General features: G+C 45.3%; 1 protein-coding gene across 1 annotated transcript in view; it reads left to right on the top strand.

The window, feature by feature from the left end:
* Positions 1-23,470, top strand: part of TDRD1 (tudor domain containing 1) — a 2,513,511-nt gene that overhangs the window by 639,548 nt on the left and 1,850,493 nt on the right. Inside the window, exons 8-9 of the mRNA XM_044055533.1 lie at positions 2,242-2,325; positions 2,410-2,595. Of these exons, the coding sequence (XP_043911468.1) occupies positions 2,242-2,325; positions 2,410-2,595 (270 nt within the window). The remainder of the gene's footprint in view (positions 1-2,241; positions 2,326-2,409; positions 2,596-23,470) is intronic.

Below are 23,470 nucleotides of genomic sequence, written 5' to 3'. Positions count from 1 at the left end.
TCTCCTTTGTGTATGCATCTAAGGGTAAATCTTTGCCCACACAAGTCAAAGCTCATTCTACCAGATCCATGTCAGCTTCACAAGCTTTTTTGGTCTAGAGTCTCGATTAATGATTGTGCAGCAGCTTTGTGGTCAAGCTCTCATACCTTTGTATAACACTACATGCTAGATATTACTTCTAGAAATAGAGCTGCCTTTGGTTCTGCAGTGCTTTGGAATATCTTTCCATGAGGGCCGCTCAAGGTTACTGTAGCTGAGGACTCTGTCCCACAGTTTGAGGAAAGTATGAAAGTGACAGCATCAGATAAAGACGTTACGTGCTCACCATAATGTTCCATCTGTATTGTCCATTTTCATTCTTCCTCGATTTTACCACCCTCCTTCCCTCCTGCCCATAGCTGTGAAAGACCTGGCAGTTATGCTTTGAGGATTCATTGTTCCTGTTTGTTCCTGTTTGAGCTCCTGTATCATCGTCCGTCTCTTTTGTAGTTAACTAATTATATATATATTAATTTTGCATTATGTTAGCAGCAAACTTGATTTGAGGTAATCTGGGGGAAATGAGGCGTTATGAGTAGGAGAGGAGCTCAAGCTTCGGAGCCTAAGCTTTGGTAAGTGACCAAGTCAGATCCTAGGATCAGATCCAAGACCCACAGGTTGAGTAAGAATAAAAATGGACAACAGATGGAACATTATGGTGAGTACATAACTTTTTTTCTGCATCTGTGGGAATTTATCCAACTTATTTTTTATATCTCTTGTGATTGAATCTCTGGTGTGTGTTGTAACTAGATGTACAATATTCTCATGTTTTCTATTGTATTAATTATTAAATATTTATGTACATTTTATTGTGGCTGGTCTTTTAGAGAATACTTTAAAATCTTGAGTACTTATGCTTATTTTAGTGATTCTGTGGCAGCTCCTGGAAAGACTTGCTGTATTGGTCAAACTCTACCATTTGTATTAATATTAATTTTACTCAGTATAATTAGGTACCCTTGTAAGAGCCTTAGAGTAGCTGACTGGTGGCAGGGTAATTACCCTATAGTCTGGGCAGGTGGGAGTGCACAGTTGATAAATCTGTGCCAGCCTTTTCCAGGTTGTGTGTGTGTGTGTGTGTGTGTGTAAATCAGATATTCAAGTGTGTGTCGTCTGCTTGGAGTAGACACACAGAGCTCAAAAGTGGTCAGTGTGGAGTCTTGTTTGGGGCCTGGATAGAGAGAGTGCAGCCCTAGGTCTGAAGTGTGCTCTCTGTGTGTTAAGGGAAATTGTGCTTGGTGCAGAGAGCTGCATCTGAAAATACTGGCTGTATCCATTTTTGTTCCTAGTGGCCATCCCTCACTAGTGTTAGTGGTAACTATTGAAGCTCCTTGATTGCTGACCTGGAGTAGGGACCGTCACAGTTCACCTTGAAATCCTATCTGTCAAATTCACATGTTCATTTCTAGCCAGATGTCTCTTATAACAATTCAGTAGTATTTGTTTTTTGTCTTTAACTATAAGGCCTTTTACATTCTAGTGGACAGCATAGCGTTTGTGATGGAAAGCTTTTTACTCCCTCCTGTTAGTCATGACTGTTTTGAATGTATGCTTCCAGCTTTTAGCTTCCATACATTTATTATTTGCAAGTTGATCTGTTTGTATTTTTCTTCTAGCCCTTTACACAGGGCCACTTTCCTGCAACCTACAGAAAGACCCAGCCTCACTGCAGACCACAGTGCCAGCCATTCTTTCTCATAACTGGACTCTTGTATGTTGTCCTATGTATCCTATTTTCTAATGCTTATTTTAGCGGTGTAGCATCCCTAGAGCTTGTTCTACATCTTTTACTTTATTTGCAATCCTTCTGTGTGCTGTCATAGCAAAAAAAACTTGCTGAAGTTTGTTAGCCAGCTTCCTTTAGGTCAGGTGCTCTTACCAAGTTGTTGGGTTGTGTTAAATTTGGTAGTCGGGGGGCCCTTGCATGGGTTCCTACCATTTTCTTTTAGCAGTGGTTTCATGAATGATTATAAGTGTTTTCTTGTATGGTAGTTCATACTCCTTTCTGAAACTGGATCCTATGAGATTTGAACTAGTTTTAAAAATGAAAGCAAACCTTTTAGTTATGAAAGCATGTAGTAAGCAGAATTTGCCAGTAAAACAAATAACGTTTTAGCTTTGTAACAAAATGTGAATGAGTATTTTATTATAATTATAAACTTTTTATGCCCTCACTAATTGCATTCTGATTTGTTTCAGGGGAATCTCTATCAAAATACCTTGTAGAAAAAGGTTATGCTTTAAATATCATAGACAAAAATAAGGCAGAGTGTAATAGAATCGGTAGGTAAACTACTTACATACGTATATTCTTTTTTAAATGAGCCTTCATTATTCTTTTCATGTAATTTTTTTCTTTTCCTGTAGATGATGGAATGGAGAAAACAACACTGAACTCTAGTATTAAGGGAAAAGTGTTCGGAAACCAGAACAATGCTGACAAGTCTTCAGGTCGCAAACTGATTTCTCTGTCTTTTGGGGATGTATTTTCTGCTGTTGTTGCTCATGTACAGAGTCCTGAGTACTTTTTCTGCCAGATGATGGAAAATGGAAGTAAGTTCACTGTACCGAACATAAAAAAAATGGTTTGTTCAGAGGGTCTGCTTAATAGCACAGGTATCTCTCCTTAGAGTAGCCACTGAGTACGGTCTGAGTAAGGTGTTTAATGTAAAGTTAGTTAGAGGGTGGGCCTATGCAGTTGCTGCCTTTACAAATAATTTTCTGTATTACGCCTCAAATAAGTGTATTAGAAGTTAGTTAAATTAATGCAGTTTTGTGCATGTTCCCATTAACTGAGATTCTTTATGTTGCATGAATGCACTGCACAGGGCTCAAGCTTGGACTCCACTGCATCTTCAGGCATTGCTGATGACCGTGGTCTTTACAGTGCTATTTGCTCATCTGAGATTGCTGTTATTACTATGTTTTTTGAGATGTCATAGACAAAAGTGTAACCTTGCACTACTCCACCTGTTTTGTGTCAAGCCTCTCTTGCCTGGCCTTGAAGTGGTGGAGAATCCATAAGTCTTGTGGTAGGTTACATCTTTACAGCCGTATGCATCCAGGATCTTGATCAAAAACACTTCCTTTGTAGACTCAGAGTAGTTTGCTTTCAGACTGTGTAGGCACTGTGAGCCGCCACCCCCCCCCCCCAGTAGGACTGCACAATTGTTAGTAACTCAGTGGGGTGTGAAAGGTCTTGAAGGCCTGGAAAAACAGCTACTCCAGTACTTTTCCGCATATGATCAGAACAGCCAATGTGTTGGTTACTTTCTATACAAAGAGTAAGTGATCAAGGTAGAAAAAGGTAGAAATTAATCTGTTTTGACAATGGGCTGCATTCAAGGAACATCTTTGACTTAGCAGTTAACATTGCTGAGGAATGGAGCTCAGGATTCATAGGCTATGTCTGTTGATGGCCTTTGACAAGTAGACCACTCTGGAGTGTGGCCTCTCTACCATCCAGCAGAAAGCAGTTTCCGCCCTCCTAACTCTTCTCCTCACTGCAGTGTTCAAGGACTACAAAAAAACAACTCATTCTTGTCTTCAGAACTCCATCGTCTTCCCCCCCAGTGGACCAATAAGGGTCATGGTTTCTGGCGTCCGAGTAAGTGGTACAAAATGCCCTCCTTTTTATGACTAAGGATTATTTTCCATGGGGGGGGGGGTCAGCAACTTCCCAACTGTAGGGCTTGGCATTTGATGTAGGCACTGTTGTCCTTTAAAGCTGACTGACAGGTAGCTGTGTGTTAATTGAGACTGCTGAGAAGCTGCCTACTGAGCAGGTTTGTGTTTCTGAGCATTAGAGAGTCTCCATTTTCACCTGTATGATTTGGTTGTTTTCTATTCCCCAGCCACGGTGCATGTGTCATCTTTCTTTTATGACTGTATGCAGGATAGAATTGCAGCTCAGTGATGGCTAGTCGATCAGCTTCTCAAGGGAGTGTACTGCATCTTTGTCCCTTATTGAGGAACTTTTTCTCTCCCATCCCTTCATGATACTTATTCACGGCAGTCAGGTAAGCCTTTCTGCTGGGTGGAAGGTTTTGTTTCTGGTCATCATACTCTTTGGACATTGCCTTTTATGTGAGTATGACAATGAGGTACTGTGGTCATTCTGATGAATGCACTTCCTTCCAAATGTGGTTCCCCTGCAATAGCTTATTAATTTTCTTTGTTTCTTTATGGCAGCAGAAACAATGGAAAAGAAGGCCCTTCACATCCTGGCTATTCACCTTAAGATCTTGGATGAGAGAGGGTGCACAGGTTGGTACAGATAGACCAGTTCTCTATTTCTAGAGATGAGGGGCTTCTAGTTGAAAAGTGAACACTATCAAAGTAGATCACTATCCCATTTCATCTTTCATCAGACAGACAACCAAATACTGACAGGTGCTGCTGTTGCCATCAGTACCTTTCTGTCATAGGAATGAACTCCTTCAGTGCTCAGTTCAGGAATCTTGTTACTGCAGGTAATTTATGCTGGGTCCATTTTCCCTCCGTGAACACATTCACTAGGCATTTTTGTCTTTTGCTTTTGAAATGGGGTCATTTTTTAAGAAATCGTTTTTCTAGGATTCAGCCAATCTGTCCTTGGGCAATCCTGCAGGATCTGTCACTCTGGTGATGCTGCTTGCGATAGTGCCTATAGCTTGAGCTACCAAGGACAGTACTTTGTTCGATATTACAGACAAGATGTTCATCGTGTTTCACTGTTGCAGTCATTACACTTGGGTTATCCTGCTGGCAGGCTACCCGCAGTCTGCCTGAATTCAGAAGTCCTGGTCCGGCGTCGCCTCTTCCCTGACGTCAGTGTGCCAGGGGTATATAAGATGCAGCCGACGCCATTTTCTTCAGTCTTTCTTGCTGCGCGGTGCCCGAAGCAAAAGCAGTTCGCAAGTGCCGGTCGGCCGACTCTTGAGATTTTCGAAATGAATTTCAGATCCGAAGTCTTCAATAAAGCTAAGTACCCCATTGGGGAAACTTTTTTCTTGCTCCAGACTGATCAGAAAGTTAACAATTGTATTTCTTGTGGGAAGCAAATACCTCATAAGGATTTTCACTCTTACTGAATTCCTTGCCTAGGCCCTGACCACGACGTTGCTAGCTGTCTGTTTTGTGCTAGATTTAACCAATGCACTATTAAGCGTCAGTACGATTTTGCCTTTCATTACTTTGGCCGAAGGTTTAATTATATAATGCTGTTGGTACAGCCGACGACTGGAGTTTATAAAAAGCGCAAGGAAAAGGACAGGCATCCAAAACCGATGATGAGGCCTCCGCTAGGCCAGTCGCCGGTTCTCAGTGAGGTGCTTTCGCAGCCCCTGACACCCGCTACCGACTCCCACGTGGAGACCGCTAAGCCTCTGGATACTCAAGGTATTGGACACTCAGAAAACTATTCCCTCAGATGGGTCCGGAGCCGCTGAGCAGGCATCGGCTTCTGAGGGTGTTTTCAGGCCTACGCAGTTACATGTTAAGCCAACATCAGCATCCAAGACAAAGACTAAAACAGCTTTAAAGACAAAGAAACAAGTACAGCATTCTCCTGGACAGACTTCCATGCCTAAAAACAGAGGCTTAAAATGGCTGAAGACTTAATTACTTTGATTAGGGGTTCCCATCCCCCTCCTGATAAGAGGCGTAGGTAACACACAGAATATGACTCCTCTGATCAGGTTTCCATTTCCTCTGACTCCTTTTCAGAACAGGAATACTCTCTGCCTCCCTATGAGGATTCTGATGCTGAAGAATCTATCCCTTCAGCTTCTCCTCCTGAGGATTATTCTTTTGGGGAAACCCTGCATACTATGAGGGAGCATTTCCACTGGGAGAGCCAGGATTACTCAAAATCAAAGAAAAGGCTCAGAGACTTTCTTCTACTTCCCCAGCATAGACCTCTTCCTATTCCACCTGTTTTAGACATTGTAGATGATGTATTCTCAGAATCTGTCCTATCTCCTGACTCTCTGCATCCTGCACCTGTTAAGCCAGACAGATACTACAGGGTTCCAGACTCTCTCAAATTTCGTTATAAAAACCCTACTCTTGACCCAGAAACGATATCTCAAGGTCCCAAAGGGGTCAAGGCCTCTACAGCTAAAAACCCTGTTCCCTCGGATAGGGATTCTAGGTCACTGGACAGATGGGGGAAAAAAGTTTACACTTCTGCTGCCTTGGCTGTAAGGGCTTTAAATTGTTAGTTTCATATGCTTAAATATCAGCAATACTTAATGTCACTGCTAAAGTAGAAAATGTTGACAAATTCTGAATGTTCTGAAAACAAGGAAATGCAAGATTTACTGCATGCAGCTGAATAAGTAGGAAAGCATACTTTGCAATGTGGTTTTGATTCACTGGAGGCCTCTTGTAGGGCCGCTGTTACAGGTTCTGTTATTAGAAGGCATGCTTGGTTAAAGGAACAGAATATGCCTGATCATGTTAAAGCAAAATTATTGGAAGCTCCATTACAGCATGATACTTTGTTTGGTGTTAAGGCAGAAGAGGTGTTGACGAAAATGGAGGATAAAGCGAAATCTATGCAGACAGTAAAGGATTTCTTACAGGTGCAACCTCCCAGATTTAGCAGGAACCGGCCTTCTAAGAATTGGTCCTTTCCAGTGTCAGCAGACTACAAAGAGGCAGATACAGATGCCCTAGAGGCAGACAACAACCCCAGGGCTCATACAGGCCCAAACAATGTGGTGCTACTACCTCCAGAAGTTGAGAAGACAAATCACAGCCATATAGGAAACAGTCCCAATGATGTTACTCTGCCAATGCCAAGCACTTATCTTTTGGCCGCACCATTAGGGGGGGAAAGCTAGCACTTTTTTCACAAAATTGGCACATAATCACCCAGGACAAATGGGTCTTAAACATAGTCTCTCAGGGCTACAGGTTCCACTTTCACACCCTTCCAAAGGCAAAAGGTATGCCAGACCCTGCCACACAATCAATGGGCAGAGGCGCAAAAACAAGTTTCATCTCTCATGGACATGAGGGCTATTCAACCAGTACCACAACAAGAGCAGGGACAAGGATTTTACTCGAGACTTTTCTTAGTACCCAGAAAGGACAAAGCTTGGAGACCAATTCTCGACCTGTCTATTCTAAACACTTTTTTGGATGTTCCAAATGTTGACTCTGCAGCAACTTCTGCCCATGCTGGGCAAGAAGGCTTGGCTTGTAATGTTGGACCTCAAAGAGGCATACCTGCATGTCCCAATCAGACAGTCTTGCAGAAGATACCTCAGATTCATAGCTGGTTCAATGCACTACCAATTCTCTGCACTGCCCTTTGGCTTATCTACTGCGCCCAGGGTCTTCACAAAATGCCTGGCACCAGTAATTGCTTTTTGCGGACAAAGAGGAATTTAAATATATCCCTAGTTGGACGACTGCCTTATTCAAGCAGAGAACAAAGACATTCTACTAAAGCATCTGACGTTTGTAAAAAGATTGCTAATTTGCCTAGGGTACACAGTAAACGAAAAGAAATAAAAACTAGTACCCTCCCAAGAGATAATATTCCTGGGTGCAAGCTTAAATGCAACTGCCCAGATGGCTTATCTCACGCCAGACAAAGGCAACTGACTTCATACTTCAAAAGCATGTCAACAAAGACCCAGTTATCTGCAAGAAAAATTCTGCAGGCTTTGGGCTTCGTGGCATCCTGCATTGTGCTAATTCCATATGCAAGATTGCATATGAGGAAGCTACAATGGTACCTAAAAAGTGTTTGGACTCAGCATTGCCACAGCCTGGAAACAATAATTACTCTCATTCCCTGCCTGCAACAGGAGTTTCGATGGTGGGCACAGGCCTGTCACCACAACAAGGGACAGCCATTCACCTTACCCACAGCCAGGCAAACACTAACAACAGATGCATCAGATTATGTCTGGGGGGCCCACATGGCAGGAAAATGTTTTCAGGGCACATGGCCCACAAGTAAAGTGCATCTTCATATCAATCAAAAAGAGATGCTAGCTGTACAGAATGCCCTGACAGCCTTCAAGGAATTGCTCCATCCAGGACAACTGCTGATAAAAACGGACAATACTACAGTCATGTGGTACATAAGCAAGGAAGCACTCATTCCTACCCCCTCTGCAGACGAGCCATGACGTTGTGGAATACAGCATTGACTTATCAAGTGCACCTGCAAGCACAATTCCTGCCAGGAAAAACAAATACTCTGGCAGACGAACTAAGCGGAAACCTCATGGACCCTCAGGAGTGGAAACTAGATCCACAAGTCTTCAGCATGATAACAAGGAAATGGGGATGGCCAGACATAGATCTATTTGCCTCCCTTCACAACTGCCAACTACAGAGATTCTGCTCAAGGACTTACCACGAACAAGCATGGAAAGTGGATGCTCTATCATTCAGCTGGAAAATCCTTACAGTTTATGCCTTTCCTCCTCTGCCTCTCCTCCCCAAGGTACTCCTAAAGGTCAGACAAGAGAAGCCAAAAATTATACTGATTGCCCCAGACTGGCCACGCCAGCACTGGTATCCAATCCTAAAGTACTTGTCTCAAGGCCCAGCCTGGACATTATCTCAAATTCCTCATCTGCTGACCCAACAAAACAATCAGATCCTGCACAGCCAACTCGGAACACTAAATCTGGCTGCATGGCGGATATTATAACCATTCAGGACACACCTCTCTCTAAAGCAGTTATGGATGTTATTTTGGAGGCCAGGACGCCCAGCACCAGAAAATCTTATGCAGAAAAATGGAAGAAATTCTGTGCTTGGAGCCAAGCACAAGGAATTGACACACTTGTACCAAATATTCCTCAGATTTTACAATACCTAACTGAGATGCTGGACAAAGGCCTATCCCTCTCATCAATTAAGATCCATGCTTCTGCCATTTTAGCTCACTACAATACAGACCCACCTATTTTTTCGCATCCACTGCTGAAGCAGTAACTCAGAGTAGCCAAAAACACAAGACCTTCAAGGAGAGCACCAAATACCTACATGGAACCTCAATTTTGTCTTGGAAAAGCTCACACTGTGCCTCCCTTTGAGCCAGCCAATACAGCCGACATAAAGTTCTTATGGAAAACCGCTCTGCTCCTAGCAATAACTTCAGCAAGAAGAGTCTCAGAGTTACAGGCATCAATGGCTGTGGAACCTTTTATTATTTTCCATCCGGACAGGGTTTCTCTGAGGGCAAACCCAACATTTATGCCTAAGGTAGTGTCCAGTGTGGCTCTTAACCAAACTATTCACTTGCCTACCTTTTATCCAAACCCACAGAATAAATGGGAGAGACTTCTGCATTCTTTTGACATACAGACAGCTACGCTTCTACTTGGACAAAACTAAAGCTTTCAGAAAGACTGAGCAACTTTTAGTGGCATATGCTGCAGGATCACAAGGAAAGGCTGTTTCAAAGCAGACTATTTCAAAATGGATAGGCCACTGCATTTGTTTCTGCTATTCACAACATGGCAAAACATTGCCTAAGGGCATTAGGCCACATTCTACCAGAGCAGCAGCCACTTCAGCAGCCTTCCTTAGAGGAGTACCAGCGAAGGATATTTTGGAGGCTGCAACTTGGACTTCAGTGCACACTTTTACAAAGCACTACCACTTACCTCTTTACTTTAAATCCAGAGCAGGCTTTGCCACTGCAGTTCTGCAGGGCCTCATAGCCACTCCTAATTCTATTTAGGCCCAGCCACCCAACCTCCGCTTTGGGATTCAACCCAAGTGTAATGACTGCAACAGTGAAACACAATGAACATAGTACAGTTGTACCTACCATAAATGTAGATATTTGAGTGCATTCACTGTTGCAGTCCAGGTTACCCTCCCTCCATCCCTCTTTTCATTGCTGGGACTTATCTGTACTTCTCTATTCTATACAACGTATGTGGTGTATTTGCTTGTAGATGAAAGTAATGTTTTTGTTATTGCATGCTTTTTTATAAGCAAAAATTTTAGCGTACCCTTTTGGGGGCACTTGACATCTGGCGCAAGAAAAACTGAAGAAAATGGTGTCGGCTGCATCTTGTATATACCCCTGGCGCACTGACGTCAGGGAAGAGGTGACAGCAACCGATGCCGGACCAGGACTTTGGAATTCAGGCTAACTGCGGGTAGCCTGCCAGCAGAATAATCCAAGAGTAATGACTGCAACAGTGAATACACTCGAACATCTACATTTATGGTAGGTACACAACTGTACTTTCTTAACTAGGGGGTTTGCTTGTAATATGTCAAGAATGCCATTCTCTCCCACCCATCTGGATGAGTATTCCTGTGCCGCTTTGAGTTTCCCTTGTGTCATGTATGCTTATTTGTTACTTTTTAACAGTGTGGTTTCAAGACTACATTGTCATTTCTTGATTTACAAGTGGATGATTACTGATGAACATTTACATATTTGCATTAAATTATGGTGTCAATCAACTAGGCATCTTCCATGTGAGATTTTCCTGAAAAGGGATGCTGAATTCTGTAGTGTTATACAAACTTGGACGAAGAAGGAACTGTAGATGAATTGAGATGTAAGGAACTTAACCTGTTTCCCACTGTCACTCTGAAGATGTGGCCTGCCTTTTCAAATATTGTTCATCTTGCAAGTCTTAGTGATTCAGTACTTAAGACGTATATTATTTTATTGTTTCTTGTTGTTATAGGCGTTTTACTAACATTTGTAGAAGTATATGGTCTGACAAGTGTAATAGATTACTTGCAGTTGCATTGTAGTACCCTAATACGGTTAATATTTTAATTTACTGTTTTGTAATGCATGCTTTAACTTTTCCTGTAGATATTCAGAGTTTATTTAGAAGACTGTGTTTTTTTAAATGTATGTTTTGTGTGGCAATAGTTAACAGTTCTGGTGATAATCATGTTTTAGAGTTAATTTTGTGCCGTAATACTTGGACAGTCATAAGGAAGTCTGCCTTGCTTGTGTCTGATATTAGGGTATAAAGATTAAATGTACTGGTATTTGACAAACATTTCACTGCTTTGAAAAGCGTTAAAAAGAATTAATGTTCTGGCTCATGACAATGCTGAGAGGGAGGCAAGCTTGTACAATGAGGCCTTTCCATTCTGAACAAGTTTCTACCCCTTTAGTATTATTATTAATGTTTTAGTTGACACTTACTCCTGAGCCATAGATATATTTACACAGGACTTTGGGAGAAAAGTTTCCAAACATTTACAGTATATACCTGACTCAGGCATTCTCTGTTGATTAAAAAGCTTTACTATAACCCAAATGGCTTGAGTTCTTTGGCTCTGGCAGCTGGGGGATCTCTGAAGAGCAGATAAATTAGACCGATTTTCCTATTGGATACAGGAGAAGTGCACCTTTTTCAGAAGGTGGGAGTTCATGTTCTTATGCCTTACTCTGAGTGGCAGTCTCTACATCTGACTCGCTGTATTTCTTCTGAGAAATTAGCACATTTGGCATGCACTAAGAGTTGGGATCATAATGAGAAAGCCTTGGCCCTGATTAGAATATTGAACTATTCCTGGCACTTTCCCTCCTAATGGAATAGGGCTTCCATCCTAAGGTGGGAGTGCAAACACTGAGTGAGTGGTAAAGTGGGAGGCTTGATCTTCAGTGGGTGATCCCAGGATATCAGGGCAACAGATGTTAAAAAGCAGCACATACATGGTTCCATGTTGTAGAGAGATGAAAACCATGTTCCAACCAAGGCAACCCTTGTTTAATTAGCTGCATGGAAACTGGAGAGGCTAAGTGAGGGAGAATCCACTTTAGCAGCTGACCTGATACTAGGTTGCTTACTGTGTGTGGTGGGAGGAAACTAGACTTGGCATATTAGTGACTCCTGTCAGTGTTAAGGTGATAGCTCATGGAAGAGGCAGGGGAGAGGAGTGTTGTGAAGTGGTGTGAAGCACTGGGTTGGGGAGGTAGAAATGTGTGGAATCGAGTATGTCTGTCTCCAGCCATGCAACTGTTGACAAAGTTCAGAGTCTGTTTACAAGATTGGAAATTAGACGAGCGGCTGCAGGACGAGCTTCTGGCTAGGCTTCCTGAATGAGGACAGAGGGGCCTATCTCATCCTAGAAAGAACTAATGAAGCTTTGGGCTGTAGGAAGGGGTGCCATTTTGCAAGTCAATTGGGGAGGAAGTTAAAAAAAATTACAGTACAGTATCAAACAACAGATTTGTAGTTACAGAAAGGCATACAGTAAAAAAAGTCATTGCACAGAACGGAACTGAGTGAAGAGCTTGAAGCAGTCGTGCACTTAAGATACGACTGTATTGATGTGCAGTGTAGTATCAAATGCATGATATTCTTACATTAAACAGAAAAAAAAATCATTATATTCTCCCATGAGTAGTGAAACTTCAGGAAATGGACTGTAGCAGCAGAGGTGTTTAATATAGTAATATTTGAATAGATTGTCTAGAAAGGTAATATAAAGGTGTTCCCTTAATTAGGATAATATTACTGAAGAATGTCGGGTATAATTAGGAAATGCTGATCTCTTACTGTGTGGTTGTAGTAGATTTGGTGAACTCCCTTTGGGGTTTTAGCTGGGAGGATAGAAGCAGGTTGAGGTAATAGCACATCTGTCGTATAGCAGGAGACTTATTCTTTCATTCAACCAAAGTTTATTGGGCAAATATAGATGTTAAGTTGTCTATCTCGCCTTCATTCTTGCTGGTTGGGATCGGCTCCGACTCTGCCATCTTCAGTAGCTCGAGAGCTGTTTACTGGCTCGAGGCTACCCCTTATCCCATGATGCCTAGTGATAGCTACCCAGATCTCATTTGTCACTTCAGCTACGAGGTGTAATTTTTCTGGCTCAGGCTTGTATAGAATTTTTTGTGTAAATTCTTACTAGAATTTTACTCTTCTAGTATCTTATTAGCGATAGTGTTGTTACTGTGGTAGATAATTGTTTATTCTATAGTATCCCTCCTTTTGTAGAACTCTTTTAACTTGGAGAGTTCTCCCCCACCCCTTCCCCTGGTTAGCCGTTTGATTTAGAGGCTTTCCTACTACTTTTTGCTTATAGGCTAGCCGTTTAAATTAGAGGCTTTCCTATTACCTTCTTAAAAAAAAAAAAAAATCTTTATCTATATCCTTTCTAGATAGTACTTGTTTGCCTTTTCAGTAGGTATGTTTTTTGTTCTTGTAGAACTGAATATTGCTCTTTCTTATTGTTGCTTAAATTGGTTGGTTTCCTTTCTCCAGTACAGTATGTCCAAGGAATCTAAGGTTTCTGGGTTTAAGAAGTGTCTCATGCTGTCAGAAAATGTCTCTGACAGATGGGCACACTTCTTGCGTCTATTGTTTTAGGTGCTGTGCACCTGCAGGACTCTTGTTCTGTTTGCCATGCCTTTAGTCCAAGAGTCCTGCAGGAGCATAAGAATAAGTTGATTCTTAGGGGGTCTGTTAAAACCCCAGGATTCACAAGAGTTCACAGCCATTGAAATCCTCTAAATCCACTAAGCCGTCTGCTCCAATTTCGGAGCCAACTTCAGTAGAGGATTTACCTTCTATTTTGGTTCCGGCTGGTACCGACGAGACAATCTCCCCGTTGGCTCCATGAGAGGCTTCGGAGCCATCACAGAGCCACAAGAGGCTGAGGTCCCCTTCCTTAGAGTCTGTGCATTCGGCACCTCGGTCTCCTTTACTTCAGAGCGAGCGAAATCAGCGATCCTCTCACTCCTCTCGATCCTCTTGGCTGTCGGATCATGATGTGGAGAGAGTAGTCAGTAGGTTCCTAAAGTCGCAAGCACTAGCTAAATTGTTGTCCAGCCCTCCTCAATAGGTATCTGCTCCATCCACTTCTCTTGATGTTCCTCCTCCGACTCCAATGAGTTTGGAGCCGGAGTTCGTTGGGGTTCGAGTAGTGGAACTGTCGGCTCCGATAACTCTATCTCCTTTGGTTCCGACGTCGGCTTTGATTCCCTCTGTGGTACCTTCCATCGAGGGATCTGGGCGCCATGACTCCTTCGTCGGCTCCGAGGGGGCGAGTGGCATGGGACCCTTATCTGACCCCGTTCTCCCTCTTGGAGCTTCGGCGCAGGTGAGCTCGGCTCCAACATCGATCTCTGAGCCGTCCCCCTTGGTGCGGAGAAAGATTCCTATTTCTTTCGAACCGGAGCTTTCTATGCATCATAGCAGGGATGCCTTTGATGTCATGCAGTGTGTGCTGTCCTCTGAGTCCGCTCCACTTTCAGCCCCACCGGCTCCGTCCCCTGTAGTGCCTGTGCCAACCTCTGCTCCTCCTCCAGACCCTAAGCGTAGGGAACCGATGCTCCAGGACACTCCATTGGGTGTTTCCTCTTCTTCCGAGGCCTCTCCTGATCACTCAGAAGAGCCCCCTTGGAAGAAAGTGTAAGAGGAAGCACATTGACTCCCCCCGAGTCTGTCACTTCTGATTTCGACTTAGATGATTCGGAAGGGTCCCCGAGATCCCCTCTGAAGATGTTTCCTTCTCGGACATCCTAGAAATGCTTAAGCAGAGGGGTTACTGGAATCCCCTAGCCCCCACCGAGGATGAGTCTGTATTTTGGATGTTTTCGGTTCCCGACCTTCCACCTTCTGGGTTTCTCCACCTTTCTATCCACTTATGACAGTAGTGGCTTGAAAGGCTTGGTCAGCTGTGGATACAGTGGAACCAACTCCGAGGAGACCTGGTAAATTCATTACACACCCCAGGATAAGCAATTCCTTTCGAAAGGTGTTCCTGTTGATGCCATGGGTGGTAGCAGCAACCACCAAAAAAGAGTTAGCTGAGACCTCTTCATCTGTCCATCCCCCTAACAAGGAGTCTAGGACGATGGACAGATACGGGAAGCAAATGTTCGCTTCAGCGACCTTCTCTATGAGGTCACTGAAATACGTATGTCATTTTATCCGACTTCAAAGGGATCTCCTTAAAGAGCTCGGAGATACCCTTCAAGATCCAACAGCTGAGGGAGCACAAGCCAAAGTAGCTTCCCAGCTAGCGACGCTTAATTCTGTTAACTCCTCCATGAGGCTCATTTCTTATGGAGCCGATTGGGCGAGTAGAGCCGCAGGTACGGGTGTGGCCCTTAGGAGGCATGCGTGGATGCAGCTGTGTAACTTTGTGAAACCCTTTTGAGCATCCTTCACAAAACACTCCTTTGATGGTTCCTTTCTTTTTGGACCACAGGTGAAAGGCACTTTGACTAGGTGTGAGCAAGAAGGCAAGACTCTCTCTGCCGTGGGAGTCCATTTTTCCACTCCCTCTAGACCTTACTCCAAGGGTCAGAAGAGTGGGAAGATGTGGTTCCGTAAATCTCAGGGAGACTTGCCTGACACACGTAGTGATTTTTCCTCCAGAGGCAGAGGGGGAAAACAACAATAATAGATGCCGCCCTCGTGGCAGAGGGGGTCCGCAGAACCAGGGCAACAGAGAATCTTTCTCTGATAAGCCCTTCCAGCGTCCCTGAAGGGTTGCCCGGCTGCTCACCTCTGGAGGCAGTCTGGGGAAGATTTTTCACTGTACCCAAAAGCCTGGCAAAGTTTAACACAAGACAAATGGGTACGGTCCATTATATCCGGAGGTTACAAAATTCCCTTCCATCAACTCCCCCTTACAGTCAAGGAAAGACCCTTCCAGATGTTCCACCCAATCTGAAGGCGCAAGCAGTAATAGAAGTTTCAAAACTGCTAGATAAAAGAGCCATCCAGTAAGTCCCAGCAGACCAGCACGGATCCGGAACTTACTCAAGGTTCTTTTTAGTATCAGAAAAGATGGGACTGGAGACCGATTCTGGATCTCAGCAGACTAAACAGGTCTGCACCAAGAAGAAAGTTTCGGAAGGTCACACTACAGTCCATTCTACCCTTTCTGGGTCAGGACAATTGAATGTGCTCGATAGATCTTCAGGACATGTACTACCATATCAAGATGGACAGGCGCTCCAGGAGATATCTTCGTCTCCGGCTGGGGGCCAGTCATTATCAGTTCAGAGCTCTGTCCTTTGGTCTCACCACAGCCCCCAGGTTTTCATCAAATGTATGGCAGTGGTCACAGCTCACCTGAGACGTCAAGGATTCCAGGTGTTTCCATATCTAAACGACTGGCTCCTCAATGCTACCACCAGGAATCAACTCCTGCAAGTGTGGGACTACACAATCACAATCTGCTCCCAGCTAGGCATTACAATACATTTCGAAAAATCTGCTTTGTTGCCCTGTCAATCTATCACTTACATAGGAGCAGACTTGGACACAAGGGATATGTTTGCAAGGCTACCACTAGAAAAGGTGTCCACAATTTGTCAGCAAGTACAGATTCAGATGCAGAGCAAAAGGATCCAAGTCAGGTACATCCTTCAAACTCTGAGTTCCATGGCAGCAGCCATTCTTCTAGTCCCACTAGCATGCTTTCACATGAGAATTCTTCAATGGCTTCTGTTCACGCAGTGGTCTTTCCAAGAGCTACTCATGACTCGCATGATCCTGATCACGGATGCATGCAAAAGACATCTTTCTTGGTGGATGGTATCCCCACTAATTACTCAGGGCAGACCTTTCATTCACCCCTGTCCGGTAGCCACAGTGATGACGGACGCCTCCCTGATTTGGGGGGGGCATTATCTGGGCAGGACAGTCCAAGGCAGTTGGCAACCTCACTAGTACCATCTGCACATAAATGTCCTGGAAATAAGAGCCGTGCTCCTGGCATTGCAAAGCCTTTCAAGACTCTCTTCCTTCTGGGACAATTGCTATTCAAACGGACAGCATGTCACTGGTGTGGTACATCAACAAGCAGGGCGGAACCAGATCCTTTGCAGAGATGGATGGCAGTCTCTGCTGGGTCCAGTTTTCAGAGTTCTGTACAGCATTATTGCTTTAATCAGTGTGATTTGGGGAGCCCATTTAGTCACCTTTTGCTGTGCTGCACTTTTGGATTGATATCCCCAAAATGTTGTTATACTTGTCTGTTTTGTGGTACCAACCTCACACGTATCATTGCTTGTGTCTTCTCTGCATCCTTTTCCATAGCAGTCCAGTGACCTGTATAGCTGGACATTGGTTTTAATGTCTTTATGATTTAAAGTGGGTGAATCTGTGGTGATAGGTCATTATTGCTAAATAAATAATTTGTTTAATGTATTGCTGATCAATGTTAGTTGGCATAGTGACAAGTGAAGAATAATAAAGCAGACTGAAGTAGGCACTTCCTGAAAATATTCTCCGTTTTTTCAAGTGTGAGTAAATTTCATTGAAATGTTGGGGTACAAGCACAACGTAGACTTTTTAGTTTCTTTAGGTGTGAAGAAAGAAATGCATGGCATAACTGGAGATGTCCTTCTATTCACATGTTGCAGTATTCATAACCTTTGGTTTATCCTCCACTCAGCTACAGTTATGTCCAGCCAATATGCAAAAGCTTTAGTCACTCTTAGGTATGTGGGACGTAGGGCGTAGGCGTAGTGTGCCATAAAAGTGATGTCTGCACGTACCTTTCCTTAGAACTTCTCTGCCGTCAGTTGAACGTTAGCTCATCCTGCTGTGTCTGCCATTGACTCCCTCAAATTTAAGATCAGTACCCCATTGGGGACGTTTTCTTATTATTATTTTGGTCACTGCATGCCTGCTCAGGTTCATGTCATCCAGGAAAGGACAGGGTGGAGGTAGATGTCAGATCCCCCATAAGGATGCCCACAACCTCTGCCTTTTCTGCTTAGGTTTTGTGGTTGGGCCAACCACAACCACAAAACCTGCCTGATTTGTCAGGCCTTTATTCCTAAGACTCTTCGCAGCCATCTGCACGCCCCAAACATCTATTTAGACAACCAGCATCTTAAATGTCTGGCTGTAGAGATGGAAGTGTCATCTGGTCAGATCATTGAGCCACCAAAAAAGGCCAAAGTTTCCAGGCCTGAACCTACTGCTGAACCTCCTCCACCCGACATTCCCCTTGTGGCCAATGTTTGCCTGGAAGAATGTACAGAACCAGCCAATTCAGGTATAGCAGGTGCTGTTACGGAGGCCGCAGAACCTAGTGCTAAAAGCATATCCGTGAAGGTTTTGCAGATGTTTGGCACTGATGACAAGGTGGAACCTCAGCTAACAACGGATGTCCAGACCGGCCCTTCCACTGCTATAGAACAGTCTGAACCCAGGCCTGTCTCTTCCTTAAAAAGGAAACAAAAGACAAAACATGTCTGTCCATTCTGAAAGCCTACCTGATTGGCAAGCTTTCTCTGAGACCTTATTTAATGCTTTCATGGCCCTTGGGCCTTCAGTGCCTGCTTCCCCTCTGGCTGCCCCTCCAGCTATCAGTTCTAGGACTCGGACTGAAGATCCTCTTCCTCTTGAAGTCGAAGACTCTCTTTCCTATGCCTGTCAAATGGCTTCCCCTCCTGGGTATGCCTCCCTCGAGGAGGACACTGCTAAGGCAGACTCCTCAGGAGAGGAGGACCTCACCTTTGGTGAAGCCATCTCTCGAATGAGAGACTTTTTTAAATGGAACTCCACTGAAATGTCTGAGGCTCAAAAGAGGTACTGTGAACTCTTGGAAATTGACACCCCTTCACCTTCTGCCATTCCTCCAGTCTTACCAGCCTTTTTAGACGCCTTCAATGCAGCCTGTAAAAACCTTGAATCTTAACCACCAGCTCCTAGAAGGCCTTGATAGGTTTTATAAAGTCCCAGAAAGGGATGAATTTTTGATAAAATGCCATATTGCAGACCCTGGCACTGTTGTAGTCTCTGCGGACAAGTCCTCCAGATTACTTCCCTCCACCTATGTCCTTCCCACTGATAAGGACAGTAAAACTGTGGAACGCATTGGCAAAAAGGTATACACCTCTGCCACTTTGGCTTTTTGGACTGTTAACTACCAGATGCACATGTCTTAGTATGTCCTGGCCCTTTTGACTTGAGTTTCTAAACTTTTGGCTGATCTCTCAGACTCTCCTACCAAGGCTCAAATATCTAACCTCATCTCCTTGTCCTCCCAAGTGACAAGACCCTCAATCAGATGCGGTTATGATGCTGCAAGAGGCTTCAGCCAGATCTGCAGCTTCTGCCTGAGTGCTCAGAAGGTACTCTTGGCTGAGACTTCAGCACCTACCTGATGACATCAGGGCTAAACTTCTGGATACGCCCATAGACATTCTGCCCTATTTGGGGCCAAAGTGGCAGAGTCTTTCAAAACCCTTCTGTAAAAGGGGGGAAGGAATTACAACAAGTAAAGCATTCGTTTTGTGTACATTCCCTAAATTCCGTAGGAATTATCGCACCAAGACACAGTTCATCTGAAAATATTCTGCTCCTACCCCTCATTCTAGGAGGAAAAAGAGCTCCAGGAAGCAGCAATCTCCTTCCAGGCCTGCTCAGACGCCTGTTTAGAATCTTAAGATGTTATGTAGTCCAATCTCGCCTACATTCTTACCCATGGGTTTGGAGCCAAATATCTGCTCCGACTCGGCCAAACTTTTCTAGCTCGAAGTCTTCTATTGGCTAGGTTAAGCAGGTATCCCATGGTGCACTGATCCATATCCCCAGATCTCATTTGCTGCTTGTGTAGCTCGGACGTGGTTTTGCTCTTGGCTGTGGCTAAGTACCTTTTTTTCTTATTTGAGAACATTTCTTATAAACAAAAAGCTATTTTCATAGCTAGTTTCTATTTAGTGTTTTGGTTTAGGTAGTGTTTGTGGTATCCCGCTAACTGTTCTTTCGGGCTAGGCCCATTTCAGTTAGAGGACCTAGTCCTCATGTAAATGTTGTTCGCGCTAAAACCGTTTAAGTTAGAGGTTTTAGTGTCCGTTTCCCCTTGCTATTTGTGGTCAGAATACCGTTTTAGGTAGAGGTTTTTGGCCTTTGTTGTTCAGTGCGTGTTCCTTCTGGGGTTTGGGTGTGTGCTGTGCAGTTTACTAACTTGTTCCCGTGTTTTGTGGTGTTGTGTGTCCGGGTCCTTTCTTGTCAGACAGTGACTAGTGCTGTGTTGGTTTTTTGGTGATTGCTTGTTGGAAAATGTCCAAGGATTCCAAAGAGCACAAACCTTCGGGTTTTAAAAAGTGCGCTAAGTGCGGTTACAAAATGTCCATCACCGATGGGCACTCAATTTGTGTTTATTGCTTGGGAGCCATCCATCTGCAGGAGTCCTGCAGCTTCTGCCATGCTTTTAGTCCAGGAGTGCTCCAAGAAAGAAAGAATAAGCTGATTTTAAAGGGACTCTTGAAACCCTCTTTCGAAGAGGCCATGGATTCTTCTCCCAGTGCTAAACCTAAGTCCTCAAAATCTAAAAAAGAAAAGAGAAAGTCACAAAACTTGCTTTGACCTCCTCGGCTCCACTGTCCTCGGGGCCGCAGGAAGTGTCTGTGTTGATGGAACCGGCGTCGGCACCAATTATATTGGAACCTCTTCGGAGCCGATCGCCCAGTCTTAGACCAGTTTCACCTGAGAGGAGGTCTCGATCTCCCTCTCTGTCCTCCAAATCCTCCAGGACCCTTTCTGATGTGGATGTTGATAGGGTGGTGCGGAGGCTCCTCCAGTCACCGGTTTTGGCAAAATTGTTTTCGGCTCTTCTTCCATCATTCCTCCTCTGAGCGCATCTCTGTGTTCGGAGCCAGAGTGTTCCGCGCCGTGTGATGATCCCAGGTCGGTTCCGATGGCCCCTCCAGTCCTTTCGGTACTGACGGCGGCTCCGACCCGGTCTGCTCCATCCATGGGGTTCGGGACTCGAGATTCTTCAGTTGGGCCCGAGGGGGACATCTCGGGACATGTTTCGGTTCTGAGTCTTCCGCTCTGTGCCTCGGCTCGAGGGACCCAGACTCCTGTCTTGGCCTCGGAGGCTGGCCGGTCCTCGACTCGGGGGGGGGGGGTCTTGCCTTTGAGGCCATGCGGACTGCGCTGGCCAGATCATCAGCTACATCATGTGGGTCGGTTATTCTGTCCCCCACCACTCTGGTGAGAGCCTCTGATTACCTCCTATCTGTAGACAGCGGAGCACCAAGGCCCTAGGGATACCCCCACGAGTGGTCCCCAAGTTTCTGAGGGCTCTTCAGAGTTCGTGCTTGAGGAGCCCCCTAGAAAGAAAACGTGCAAGAGGAAGCACATAGACTCCCAAGATGAGTCTCTCACCTCTGATACTGACCTCGAGGAATCGGAGGGGTCCCCCAAGTCATCCTCTGATGATGTTTCCTTCTCCGACATCCTGGAGATACTGAAACAAAGAGGTGACTGGCCATCCAAAGCCCCCGCCGAGGAGGAGTCTGTCTTCCTTAGGCCTTTGGTGCTCAGCCCTCCGCCTCCTGGGTGTCCCCACCCTTCAACTAGCTCCTAGATTTTATTTGTCGAAAGGTGTGGGAAAACCCTGATTCTGTGGAGCCCATACCCAGGCGTCGCAACAAGTTTCTTTCTGCTCCCCCGGGTAAGGAGTTTCTGTCTAAAGGAGTCCTTGTGGATGCCATGGTGGTGGCCGCCACTGAGAAGGAAGTAGCAGAGACTTCTTCCTCTGTCCATCCTCTAAGTAGTCTAGGACCATGGACCGGTACGGGAAGCGTACCCTCTTGTCAACAACCTTTACTTTATGGTCGCTGAACTATCTGTCTCACTTCACTCGGCTCCAGAGAGATCTCCTCAAGGAGTTAGATTCTCTTGCGGGTAATGTTCCTGAGGCGGTGGCCCAGATGGTTAACGCCCAGGTGTCTACCCTCAATTCTATAGTCAACTCCTCCATGCGGCTCCTCTCATATGCAGCCGATGGAGTGAGTAGGGTAGCAAGCTCAGGAGTTGCCTTTAGAAGGCAAGCATGGTTGCGCCTTTGTCACTTCGCGGAGGCCTTCAAGTCTTCTTTCACTGACGCACCCTTTGATGGTGGTTCTTTGTTTGGAACCAAAGTGAAAGACACCCTCACCAGGTGTGAACAAGAGGGAAAGACCCTGTCTGCCATAGGGGTCCGTTTTTCCCTTCCCTCTAGGCCTTACCCCAAGGCCCAGCGGGGTGGGAAGATGTGGTTCAAAAAATCACAGAGGTTTTTTTCCTGCCGCACAAGGTGAATCCCCCTCCAGAGGCAGAGGAGGGGGAGGTTATTCAGGGAGATGCCACCTTAGAGGCAGAGGGAGCCCCCGAAATTCGGGAGACCGCGATTCCTTTCGTGTCTCCCCGTACTCTCGTTCCTGAGGGAGTGCCCGGCTGTGCTTAAACGGAGCCAGGTGGGGGACTGATTTCGTTATATCCGGATGCCTGGAAAAGTATCACCCAGGACCGATGGATATTACGAATAATTTCCGGAGGTTATGTCATCCCGTTTACGTCAGACCCCCCCTTCAGTCAGAAAAATCCCGGACGTTCCACCCAGTCAAAGGGATCAAGCAGCCTCAGAGGTTTCAAAGCTGCTAGGAAAAGGAGCCATCCAGCGTGTCCCCTCAGACCAAGTCGGATTAGGGACTTACTCAAGATTCTTTTTGGTGCCAAAAAGAACAGGGGACCTCAGACCCATATTAGATCTCAGCCAAATGAGCAACTATGTACCAGAAGTCCAAGTTCCGTATGGTCACACTACAATCGATTCTCCCTTTGTTGGGAGAGGAGGTATGGATGTGATCCATCGACTTCAAGGATGCTTACTACCATGTCAAAATGCACAGGGCATCAAGGAGTCACCTACGCTTCCGGCTGGGAGCCAGTCATTTCCGGATGTCCTTCAAGGATGCATCTGCAGTCATCACATATGGGTTGTCCTGCCTCAGGCAGCCCTTCGGTCGGCCGGATTCCAAAGTCCGGGTCCGGCATTGGCTGATGTCGCCCCCTCCCCGACGTCAGAGCGCCTGGGGTATAAAAGCGTCAGCCGACGCCATCTTCCTCAGTCTTTCTTGCCTCGTGGTGCCCGAAGCAGAAGCAGTTCGCAAGTGCCGGTCGGCCAGCTCCTGTAATTCAGCTACCGAAGACTTCAAAAGCTAAGTACCCCGTTGGGGACTCTTTCTTGCCTCAGCCGATGTCAGATAAAGTTAATAATTGCTTAACTTGTGGGAAACAAATACCTCATAAGGATTTCCACTCTTACTGCCTCCCCTGCCTAGGCCCAGACCACGACGTCTCGGCCTGTTCAGCCTGTGCTTCCTTCAAACGATGCACTCTTAGATGTCGGGCGGAGTTTGCAGAGGAGTTTTTTGGGGCTAGTTTTTCATACAATATGCCGTTGGAGACTCCGACTTCACATTTAGCAAAGAAACAGAAGGACAAGGACCGATACACGCGGGCCACGGTTTCAGCTGAAACCACGGCCAGGCCTACCGCGAGTGTCTCGGTCTCGGCTGAAACAGAGTCCTTGGTACTTCCGACCCCCGAAACCGCTCAACCGACAACCTCGGCCCGGAGGCCCCTGCTGAGTCGGTTATTGAATTTCCCTCAGAAACTGGTGTCTTGGAAACTTCCGACACCTTTCCTCTAGACAAAACTACACCAGCACGTGGTGC

Source organism: Protopterus annectens, chromosome 14.part0 (assembly GCF_019279795.1).
Source record: "Protopterus annectens isolate FY-2018-M chromosome 14.part0, PAN1.0, whole genome shotgun sequence".
NCBI lineage: Eukaryota > Metazoa > Chordata > Ceratodontiformes > Protopteridae > Protopterus > Protopterus annectens.
This window is presented reverse-complemented; position numbering and strand designations above follow the sequence as displayed.